At 42.4% G+C, this 11,688-nt stretch overlaps 2 protein-coding genes across 6 annotated transcripts in view; one reads left to right on the top strand and one right to left on the bottom strand.

The window, feature by feature from the left end:
- The first annotated feature begins 96 nt into the window (after nt 1–96).
- saraf (store-operated calcium entry-associated regulatory factor) lies at nt 97–4,402 on the top strand. 2 transcript variants are annotated; one of them, XM_036136720.1, is made up of 7 exons: nt 97–360; nt 907–1,085; nt 1,935–2,133; nt 2,268–2,556; nt 2,682–2,834; nt 2,963–3,027; nt 3,658–4,402. In XM_036136720.1, exons 1-7 carry the CDS (start codon nt 291–293, stop codon nt 3,681–3,683), a joined length of 981 nt encoding a protein of 326 aa, XP_035992613.1. In that variant the 5' UTR covers nt 97–290; the 3' UTR covers nt 3,684–4,402. The 2 variants fall into 2 exon arrangements, with proteins under 2 accessions (XP_035992613.1, XP_012708292.2); XM_012852838.3 differs by having other exon boundaries at nt 99–360; nt 2,268–2,555; nt 2,657–2,834.
- A 469-nt stretch (nt 4,403–4,871) lies between these two features.
- The window catches only part of LOC105917892 (glutamate receptor 2), a 104,257-nt gene continuing 97,440 nt past the window's right edge, over nt 4,872–11,688 (bottom strand). For 2 of the 4 annotated variants that reach the window (XM_012852837.3, XM_012852836.3), the window contains exon 19: nt 4,872–10,194. In XM_012852837.3, the coding sequence (XP_012708291.1) occupies nt 10,060–10,194 (135 nt within the window). In that variant the 3' untranslated portion in view covers nt 4,872–10,059. The remainder of the gene's footprint in view (nt 10,195–11,688) is intronic. The other 2 variants (XM_012852835.3, XM_012852834.3) reach the window with 1 other exon arrangement.

The following is an 11,688-nucleotide window of genomic DNA, read 5'->3' as shown; positions in this document are numbered from 1 at the left end:
TTAGGCTCAACGCAGCTGCCTGCAGAGGTTTGGGTACGGTAGGGGGCGCTCTTGTCCGTGCGCTTTCCGGCTCCCCGCCCACTCTACTGATGACGCACCCGGAAGTGAAGCTGTCCACCCATAGACATCATATACGCATATATGTGTCCACCGGTTCCAGCCGTGTCCTGCGTTTTATCCAGATAAGTTGAGCGAGCCTCCGTGAAGAAAAGCGCCCTGTTCATTCAGACATTTCCACTGCTCAGATTTATCAAAGCTTGTGAAGAGAACCCGCTCCTGTCGCCAGGGAGATGGAGCTGACCCCCCTGACAGCTGCGCTGCTGTCCGTGTTGGTGGGGATCACCTGCGGCTGGAATCAAGGTTGGTCTTTATTCTCTTCGAAATGTTCGTCTCAACTTGGTCCGGAAGTAGCAGCTTTACAGCAGTGCTTTAGTCCGAGTAGTTGGGGAAGAAAACAGAAACACTCCCTCTAGTTGTTCGTGTTTCCGGGGCTGAAGTTCCTAATTCACCTTTTTCCCCTTAATAGAGCATTAATGACGTAATGTTTCTGATAAAACGACAGCATTTAGTTCCAACTGTTGCTACTTTTGTTTTAAAGTTGCTCTATGCAAATGTGTCGTTTGCTACTGGTCGCCATGTCTTTCTCGCGAGATTTTAATTCATGCGAGGTCACCATTCAGTTGTTTCTTGCAACAACAAACAAGAAGCATGAAATACAGGAACAGAAAAGCTGCTAAGTCACGGCCACCTTGTCTCTGAATACTTGACCCATAATTCATCAACACGATGGCTACAATATGTAAAAGTGACCTACAGCATCATATTTTCCTATAAGTTTTTATTCTGTAAGTTCCACCAATGAGTTATGGGAATAAACATGTCCTTACTTGCCTGTGCTTCATGCAGACAGTGTGCTACTGAGAGACATCCAGGCTCTGACTTTCTACAAGAACCGTTTTACCACAGCGAGGCGCTCCAACCCAGTTCCTCAGCTGAAGTGTGTCGGTGGCTCGGCAGGTTGCCATGTCTTCATCCCAGAGGTGGTCCAGTGTGTCAACAGAGGCTGGGATGGTGTGGATGTTCAGGTGACGAGGGTTGAGCGGGGCCGTAGTCTGCCGGTCGCCAACAGAAACATTATCATTTTTGAATTCAGATCCTCATCTGTTGAATCATTGTAGCGTCTTTAGTGTCAGCTCCAAATGGGACAACTACAAACTCTACTGAAAGGTGCAGCTGCACACATGGGCAGCCTAAATGTATTCAGAACAAAAGTTTTATGATTAGACCAAACAAGAATCGCTGTATTTGGCCACAAAATGTACCAACTGTAAAGCATGTTGGTGGCAGCATGATGCTGAGGGTGTGCTTCACTGCTGGTGATAATGGTGCTTTGGGTATTTCAGCAGAAACGTATTTATAGCTACACATCTAAACTTTTCAACCCTGATCAGCCTGTAGTTATAATTTTGTTTTCGGTAAAATGTCCGTACAACACGAATCTCTCAAAACTGTCGCCATGAACCCAGTGGCCAGGGAAACTAATCTATTCAGAAAATTCTCTGAATCGATGTTGAATAGGGAAAAAATATTAATTGCAATGCATTGATGAATCAATATTTTTTTCCCCACCCCTAGAATGAGTCTATCTGGGAAAATAACTGTTCAAATTAATCAATCAAAGCCTGAAAGTTTTCTGCCATTCATGTCCTAAGTCTGCACATTGCTGACCAAACTGTGAGTTTAACATCAACTTTGATCGACCACTGTAAAAAAAAAGCCTCGCCATCATGACAGCTGCTTTAGTTGCTTTTATGCATTTAGCCAACACGTTTGTCCAAGCAATGTCAGCTTCAATATGGCTCCATAAATGTTTTATAGGAAATGTAGATTCCAAATCTCAGTTTGTCTGAGTAATGTTTTCCTCTCCTTGCCAGTGGGAGTGTAAGACGGATATGGACAATGCCTTCAGGTTTGGTGTCGTTGAGGTGAGCTGTGAGGGTTACAACCACCCCTCTGATGACTACATCCTGAAGGGCTCCTGTGGAGTGGAGTACACCCTGGAGCTGACTCAGGAGGGCCAGAGGAGGACGCAAGGCAGCTCTGGCTCCCATGGTGGATTTAAAGAGAGGGGGGGTAAGAGGAGACATCATTTCTGTAGCCCATTTTAAATCTGTTATATATAAATGTAGCTGACGAAGATAAAGATTAGACACCGTATGTTCTTATTTAATGCTAAATATATTAAGTGTTTTCGTCATCTTCCTCAGGACTTGGGGGTCTTGCCTCTAGTTTCTTCAGCAGCTTTTTTGGAAGCAAGCAGCACTCCCAGCAGCACCACCACCCCCAGCAGCACCACCCCCAGGACAGCGAGTCTTCAGGAGGACTGTTGGTGGTTGCTGTGCTTCTTGCCTTAGCGTATGGTGTCTACAAGCTGTTGCTCAGCGGGGACACGGCCCAGTGGGGGCAAGGTGCGGGACAGGCGGGCTACCATCAGGATCATGATCCAAACAACATGGGAGGACCACCTCCACCTGGATTCAAACCTGACTATACAGGTACCTGATGCAGGACGAGACACAGCCTCCTTAGATAAAACCTTTACCGATCCCTTCTGTCTTTCTAAAGCCTACTACCACTTGTCTATCTGCTTCCTCAGGCTATCCAGGGGCCAATCCAGGGGCCAATCCAGGGGCCAATCCAGGCTATGGTTTCCGCCCTGATTTTGCTCATGGACAACGTTACCAAAGAGGTCACAGGGGTGCCGGCACAGGCGGAGGCTTTTGGACTGGGATGGGAACAGGTGGAATGCTGGGATATCTTTTTGGTCGTCAGAGGTGAGAGAAGTGGGGAGAGAACAGGTGAAGTAAAGAGTATACAGACTGAATTTGGATATACGAACACTGCTCAGCGCTCAGTTTATACCCAGCTTTCAGGTTCTTGTTGTCATGTGGTTGTTTTGCAGGACGCAGCCCAGCAGCCCGTCTCCAGCAAGAGAGAACTACTCTTCTGGGACACGCACCGCTTCAGGTACCAAGGTTCATCTGAAAGAATGTGGAATGAAGTTAAATTAGCTTAACTAATTCAGAACAACGTTTGGTATGTGTAACATACCAAATGCATTGCATTCACAATGCAAATCTTGAGTTAAACAAAACGTTATTTGAGAAAATAACATTTTAACGAATGATTTGCTCAGTATAAATCAGTAAACTTTAGAATGCTTGATTTTATTAATGCGATTATACCTCTGGGAAGCTAGGGGTCGCTGTAGCGATCATTCACTAAATCGGTTAATACAAAAACACCATTAAATCGACATTAATATTCCATATTAATGCAGTAATAACACTGGTAGCACTATCGAACGATGGTGGAGCAAAACCAAATAAACCTTATGTTTAAAACAAACTGTAGTTACGACAAGAACAGATGTTATCCACAAGCTAACAGCATTAGGCAAGCGGACATTCAGCGCTAATTTAAAAAGCTCGATTTTGGTCGTAATGAGCGGACCAGATATCACAAACATTAATATCCCATCAATGTAAAGAACCCTTATGGAGATTAAAGTTTGTTCTAAAAACGCTAAGCTTGTCTTTTAGGGTTGATTTAGGGTTGATTTAGAATAGTCAGTGACTAACATTTGGTTGGTTTCAGGTTTTGGTGGAACCAAAAGAAGATAGGAGCTGGAGCAGTGGGAACGTTCTCCTCAGCAGATGGTGGGAACAGCTGAGCTTTTGCTTGCCGACCAGAAACAGGACAAGTTTCATGAAGATGTTGGCTTGTAAAGTGATTTTGTGACTTTTGAACTGTGATGCTTTTAGAGAGTGCACTGTAATCTTTTTTCGTGAGGTTTAACCCTCCAAGTGGTGTTTGGAAGAACTGAACAGGCTGGGCTTTCCTTTAGGAGAATAATGGTTTGTTCATTCGGCTGAGGCTTTGTTTCAGGTATAGTCTAGATTTGATATTTCAAGGTTTACTGATTGGGATCCCCTTTTATTTAATCGAATAAAGTTTGATAAGGAGGCAGCAAGGAAATTATATTTTGAACTGCAGCTGAACTGATGAAGACATGAAAAATTCATTTAAAAACTGTACTTTCGCATAGAAAATGGGCAAAATGTATATAATCATATACATTTGCCTTATACCCTGATATTTTTTTTTATATATATGCTACATTTGTACGCATGTGAAAAGCAATGTGATGCAGTGACTCTTGGTAAGGTTTGTAACCTAGACAACCTGCAGGTAACAAACCAAACCTAATTTTATCTGAAATAAAAATATTTTAGCTTTTTTTGTTGCTTTCTGTTTAGCATTTGTACTCTTCACATGACACTTATTTCTATTTTTGTATGCATAATGTTTTGCTTTACTGTATTAAATACCGATGAACATCCTTCTGTGCAAACATTTCTCCACAGAGCTGCATCCTCTCACTGATGTTAGATGCTCTGTCCACTGACCACTACAGACTCTCTTGCAGGAATATATATGAAGTTTATAGATGATACTGCAGTAGTTTGTGGATGACTATATATGAAATAAATTGACAGTTCCTTTTGCAAAAGAATATCTAAAAAACCAAAGGCATGTTATGGTTTCTAAAATATGTCATCCACCTCTTTATTTCAGGCAGTTAGGAGAGACCAATCTGGTTACTTTTTGAACAAGTAGTCTTTGGAAGTGTTGTAGGTGTTAGAAGTGAAGGTTACTGCCCTCTGGTGGACAGGAAGTTGCATGTCAGGAAGAGTAAAACAATCTGCCTTCAAATAAAAAAACTAATAAACATGATGCATTATAAAGTTGAACAATAGTATCAGATAATTCTATTAGCAACGTGAAAAAAAGCTACATAGCACTGACAATCATGTTGAGAGCATGCATGTTTATTGTTTACTGTAAATAGATTACAAACCAAGTATCATCACAATGAGTGTTCATTTGTGAATACAGTCAAACACTCTTATAGTGACATTTGCATATTAACAACATAAATAGAAAGTCATGATACAATAAATTCTGCCTTTTCCATAACCAAAAGATCACCTAAAGAGGCAAATATGTATCAGCATGGCCGAGGCATTTGTTTTCTGGTTCCTTCTCATGCTGCCTTGTAAAACTATTCCCACACCCTTTTCACATTAAGTCACTTTACAGCCACAAACCTCATTGTATGGCATTGGGATGTTCCGTGATAGATCGACACAACAGCGTGTATAATCGTGGAGCAGAGGGAAAATAATAAATTAAAGGTGACGATTTTAACAACTTAAAACCTGAAAATCGTGACATGCCGGTTTTACTCTGATAGTCCTGAATAAAATCCACTGCCTTCAAAGCTCAATCCTCCATTTGTTTATAATTTAATCAAAGTTTAAATCCAGCTGTTCTGTTTCTGACCTCAGGTGTCTTAGAGAACATTAGGGAATTACTAGTATCACACAGACCAAGGAACACAGCAGGTCAGAGCAGATGGGAACATGTAATCACATAAAAAAAAAAAAACCCTGTCAGAAGCTGTAAAGGACTGTGGCGGAGGTTTCCCTTTCAGAAGAAAAACAGCCCAAAAGCCACAGGCAGAGCCACAATGGAGGGCTTTACATCATTCTGTGGTGCTGGTATGACTGCTACCCACTCTAACTTATGTTAGAATAGGTCATTCAAAGTCCAGCTAGAAATCTATGTTGAAATATCTGGCAAAACCTGAAAGTTGATAATGGCAGATACTCTTCATCAAACCCAACTAGGTAAAAAAAAAATTAGCCTATAGAAAGACAAAGTGGTAGAGACATAACCCAGAGGACCTTTGTAGCAAAATGTGCTTCCCTAAATTATTAACTCACTCTCGGGGTAAATACATATGCATGCCACACCTTTCAGATTTGTTTAAAGCTTCCAAATCCACGTATAATCTTCCTTCTAGTTTACAGTTATGCACTACTACTGCAAGTGGCTGTAACGGGACAAATTGTGAACAAGTTTAAAGGGTATGGAAACATTTCGAAGGGCATGGTAGTTAGCCAACATCAGATGTAGTCAGTAATAAAAAAAAAAAAAAAAAAAAAACTGCACACATACATAATAACTACAACAAATTGCACTCCGTCCCAAGCCTTTTGGTAAATGTCACCCTGATACAGCCTTGTTCTTCGTGTATTCATGAGGCAAAAATGTTAAAAATGACTCACAAACTGCCTTACACTGAAAACTTACAACCTCACCATTGGAAACAGTTTTTTTTCCTCGAAATTTTATTATTTTATTAGAAAAAGAGAAAGCAATCACAAAGTCAGCAGTGAACTGTGATGATTTTTCCACGTCTCAGTGGCTGATGGGACCGTGGAAATCCCCACGATAAACCTGAAATGAGACTGAAGCGCTCCTCTCGGCTTGTGTTACTCAGGTGTCAGACGTTTGTCAGGTTGAAGTGTGTTTTAGCTTCCCATTAAGCTGAAAACTAGCCAAACAAAGAACAGCTCTTTTAGAAACAAAGCAGCAGAATCAAATTCTTAAAAGCATACATTTACATAACAGGAACAACAGTAGTACTGCAATTAATATTGTTTATATTCTTCTAACGGTTATCATTATCAAACACTACTATGCAGCCAGTCATAAGGGTTCAGGCTGACAGGTTGATCCGAAAAAAAAAAAAAAAAATTAAGTGACATGCAAATGCTCTCTTTGTCCAATCTTCATCTTCCTTGTCACTGTTGGCACCATCAATGCAGTAAAGTTTTGAAAAGTTTTCACATTATATAGTCCGTCTCACGGAGGTGAGAGCTTCTGCTGGCTCAGGGTTCAGTTTCAGCAGCTGCCGTCGGAGAGCTTCGGTTGCTCCTCAGTCTGTTTGGCACATCCTCCACTTGGCTTCAGAACTCTTCTGATGATAACATGTGCAGGGATGTCTTGTGTGATGCATTTTTAAGTGTACACCATGTACAGTAAACAATGTGAGTATTTCTTGTCGTGTTGTATGTTGGCTTTTAAAAAAGAAGACAAATTCATCTCACATTTTCATATTTACAGAAATAAATGTAGTTTAACGCGATGCATAAAAAACACTTTGTCCTATGTGGCTCTGCAGGATTTCCAGCCCCGACCACGTCAGGGAGTTGTTGGAGCGTTGCCATCAATTCAATGTGTGCAAGGATGCTGTTTTTCTTAAAATTCTTAAAACAACAGTGATGATAACAACAACAACAAAAAAATGCAGATAACTCTCCTCTATGGTGAAGTTCAGAATGCGTTTTAAACTATATCACCTATCTTTAGGCGTGTTTTCCCTTTTATGTATTTATATCCATTTACAAAATACATTTGGACATTATGATACATTTGCACACCTTGACCCTTCTGTTTTTGTAGAAATTCTTCTGGGGTAAAGCACTGTGATCACGTAACCCAAACCCACCCGCTCTTCCTCTCCTCATCGTTCCTTCTTTCAATATCGTCACTGCATGAAGCCAATAAAATGTATTAACTTACACAACACTGTTCCAAAATACTCAATTTCAATTTCACATCTATGATATGGTTTCCAATTCTGAATACTGACATCATTGCACCCCCCTAGACCCAGTTCTAACGGTTGAGTCCTGGTTCCTGGGGCTCAGCAAGGCCGGACCTATAACGGCAACAGGCATCCATCTCCTTGTGAACCTATCAGCTGCAGGGAGAGTTTCTGGTGCAGAAGGAGCTGTGTGAAGGTAAGGGTGAGGACCTGTGCGTGCCTATACATGTAATGGCAACTTGCAGGTAGGAAAGGACCAGGATCTTGGTTAAGAACTTGAGCAACACCAACTAGAGACTGTCAGGCTTCACACACAGCGATATCTCTGCAACCAAACTCTGAGGGACTGTATTCTCTCATACCCTGGTGTACCCAGGGGAGACAAACTGCTGATCATGACTGAAGACACTGTTGACAGGTGAGAAGAGCATTTAGAGGAAATCCTTAATCCTTACTTTTCTCCAAGTCCACAGACTTGGTGGAAGGCAAGGACTATGGGTGGTCTGAGTTAATGAGAAAGCTCTCTGTTGGAAAGGTGGACAAGATTCTCCCTGAGATGCTGAAGGTTCAGAATGTTGGGAGGTGGTCGCTATTGAAATGCCTCCTCAGTGTTTCGCAGGCAGCCTGTGGAGTGACAGAGCAAACAGGCGCTTCAGGGTAACACGCTGCCCCCTTGGCACAGTTTACTCCGGGGTGTTGCTAAAGAAGGCTCAGGCTGATTGGTGAACCTCAGATCCAGGAGAAGGTTAGGAGCTGTTATGAATATGTCGCCTGATGCATGTTCATGATGGGGGAGCCGCTGGGTGCCAGGAGTCCCTTTGTAGGCCATCTACCAAAGCCAGAGCTGCTTTTCCATTTTAAGCACAAAGCTGAACTTGCTTCTAGAATGGGTTGGGCTCCAACAGGGCTGCTATGTGACCCTGACCTTCTCTGAGGTGATCATGGACAGAATCGTATAGTGTAGTCTTGAATTTGTCAGAGAACCTCCAGGTTGTATCTCATCTTTTTGCAGATGATGAGGTTCTAATAGCGCCATTGGAGAATGACCATCAGGATGCTCTACAGTGGTGCACAGCAGTTTGCAACATATAGATGGTTCCTAACCATCCACCATGAAAAGGTGGAATCTCAAATCAGTTTGGGTAGATGATGGCAGTGATGGGATGATGGAGTGAGAGATGAGTTGGGGCCTTCTCTGCAGGTCTGTGCTGACCGAGAAGGAGCTGAGCTGGAAGGGAAAGCTCTAAGTCTGTCATGGGACACATAATCCTATCATGGGTACATGAGGCGTACTGAGTGGTGTCCACCCTAGGCCTCAGTCTTAGGGATAGAGTAAAGAGTTCCTTAGCTTAATCATCCAGTACAGTAGAACCACAGGCACCCCTGCGTTGATTGACCCCTCTTCTTTCCTTCATGTGGGGGTTTTTCAGCGTGTCCAGCTGGGAAGAGATGCTTGAAAGACCCAGACCTTGCTGGAGGAATCATGCATCCCTTTTAGCCAGGGAATTCCTCAGGGTCACCCAGGAGACGCTTGGCTCTTTAGCTAACCTCAGATATGCCAACAAGGTTTGATGGATGGATGAATGGATTAAGTATTTTATAAAAACTGAGTGATTCAAACAGGTAAAATAGTAATTCAGATAAGGTACTGTTCATTAACAGGAGGAAACTGTTAGTACAGTAGGTTTGGATTACAAAAACTTAGCGATAAGATAGTTTGTAACTTATTATACTGAAGTAACTGAAAGAATGGGTGTCAGCCTGAGTTGCATGAGTTTGGTGTTTTTAACGACGTTACCAAATGTCCTAATTAAAATTACAGAACCTCATCAACTAGAATTCTTATTAAATTTTGGTTGATTTCTATTAATATTTAATTTGACCTGGATGTGTGTATTTGTGTGTGTGTCGTTACGTGTTTCTCAAATGAAGATTTACAGGTAAACAGAAGAAGAAAATTGGAACAATCACATCGTTATCTGTCACAATATATACTGATTTCTCAGGACATCAGTTTTTGTTCATGGCACTTTTAACACATTTCAAACAAGGTCCTGCTTGTGTCCCCACAGTTCCTGATCACATCCCTGATAACTGTTGTTATTGCATGAACGTCGGCATCGCTGTTGTCCTTGTTTTCTGTACAATAGAAGTCTCCATGGCAAAAATCTACAAAACGAGTAACATTTGAATTAAAAAACTGTCCTCTGTGCTTGATTGTTTGTCATGGATTTGCTTAGGACCAGCCATCTCTCCCTTCTATCGTCGCATGAATCACTTTACAAGTGGGCAGGTCTTTTCAGAAGCCTGACAACCAGATAGTAGAAGGTCATCTGCCTAGTTTTGGTAGACCAGATGTAAAGGAGTGAAGAGTTTTGAATGAATAAAATCCAGAATAAAAGGTGGGGCAGGTCGCCCATTATTACTGGTAATATGTCTTGTGTTTTTCTTGAAGAGGGCAACCCTTTCTGTCCACTTCACTTACAGCGGGGATCGATGAAAGTGTGTTGACTGGCTGTAAGGCACTGACTTGTGTGAGGTCATGAGAGATCAGTCATGCTGAGGCTCATGGGTAATCCTGGGCGAAGGTAAGCCACTGGAACACGGCCGTTCTCACTTGTTGACCCAGTGATAGACAGACGAGCTTTGGAGCGCATTGCATCTGTGAATTTCATCTGTTGAAGGACAAAGAAGTCACATTTCAATAAGATGAAGACATCAGCCAAAGCTGGACAGCTAAAACTGCCGGCTATACTCCTTCAACACACAACTAGCAGAGATGTCAATTTGTGACCACAAAATTCTGAGTTTGGAGTTTTTGTAAAAGTTTGACCTGCCGAAGCTGAGTCTGATTCTTTTCTGATAAAAATACATGGAGACATCAACTACTGTAAAAGCGATACAAACTGCCTGAATGAAAAGATGTTAAAGACAAACTAAAATGCTACTGTCATTTATTAAAAGGTACTTTGTTACTCCAAAGTAGCAAACCTATATTTCATTGAAGTATTTGGTGTTATTTCTTTCAGTCTCTCACGCATGAACTGTTTAATGTCCCCTGTGCTCATAAATATTTACTGACCATTTACATTTACATCAGAAAGGCCCCATAAATTCTACTGTCCTCAAGTCATCTTGTTTGAAAGAGCAAGCTTTACGTTAAAACCACCATAAGGTTCTGAAGTCCAAGACTTTAAACATACTTCAGCGTATTTTTCACTGGTGGAGTCTTGCGTAGTAAGTATCCATAGAGGCCATTGTGGTTGAATGCATTACTTAAAGGGCCATGACAACAAATTTCCTTTTTCTGAGGTTTTGGGGGTATAATTGCTCAAAAACGGTCATATCAGAAAAAGGGGTTGTCTTCCTACATAGGTTGTCTATCTGTATATTTATATTCTCCAATCAGAGCACACCATCAAGCAAACAGCCTTCCCCCTCCCCCCAGGTGATGCACTGGCCGTCATTCGTGCTAACATGTCTGACTGCTCCACTCCAGAGGAGGAAGGCGGAGCAGAGGGCAGCCCCAGATCAGCCTCCCTGTATCAGCTCCAACAGAAGCCAGACACCGCAGAAACTGCGGAGCGCAGATGTCTCATTTTCAGCCTGAAACTAACTTCACCGCGGCTCTCCTCCGCAGTCACCGCGGTGGAGAGCTGGTAGCTAGCTGCATAACGTTTCTGTGTTGCAGCTCTGCTGGCAGAGAGTTCTCTGTTGCAGTACCGTGGTGAAGAACTGGATCCCAGCTGCATATTCCTGTGTCGCGGTGCGTTGGGGACATGGGCGTAGGTTTGTATAGGGACCATAGGGACATGTCCCTACCAATAATTCGATGTGAATAACATGTTTATAATTTGCAATACATCGTTGATACAGCAGTCGCTTATTTTCCTCTCGCAGCTCCGCTGCTTGCTTGGCGGCGGCTGCTGCTGCAGCTCCGTCTGCCAGCCTGCGTGTCCAGTCGGTCTTTCCTGTCGCTTTAACTTAGCAGCGCACGTAACTGTGCTGTGTGCTGTTTAACTCCACTCTCATTGGTTGTTTTGCCTTAAGTCCCGCCTTCTCTCTCCCTGGTTAGCTGTTTTCTAGTGCGTGCATGTGCGTGCATGCTTGCAGCGCGAAATTTAAATTTAATTCACACTAGAATACTGCGGTTACTACAACGATTAAAA

This window comes from Fundulus heteroclitus, chromosome 5 (genome assembly GCF_011125445.2).
Source record: "Fundulus heteroclitus isolate FHET01 chromosome 5, MU-UCD_Fhet_4.1, whole genome shotgun sequence".
Classification (NCBI taxonomy): domain Eukaryota; kingdom Metazoa; phylum Chordata; class Actinopteri; order Cyprinodontiformes; family Fundulidae; genus Fundulus; species Fundulus heteroclitus.
The sequence above is the reverse complement of the archived record's forward strand: the minus strand, read 5'-3'. Positions and strand labels throughout refer to the sequence as shown.

Bases quoted from the DNA above. Each gene is read 5' to 3' on its own strand.
- saraf (XM_012852838.3), top strand. From the start codon at position 291: ATGGAGCTGACCCCCCTGACAGCTGCGCTGCTGTCCGTGTTGGTGGGG. The intron at 2,835-2,962 runs GTGAGAGAAGTG...GTTGTTTTGCAG, and splicing joins TATCTTTTTGGTCGTCAGAG to GACGCAGCCCAGCAGCCCGT. The intron at 3,028-3,657 runs GTACCAAGGTTC...GGTTGGTTTCAG, and splicing joins TGGGACACGCACCGCTTCAG to GTTTTGGTGGAACCAAAAGA.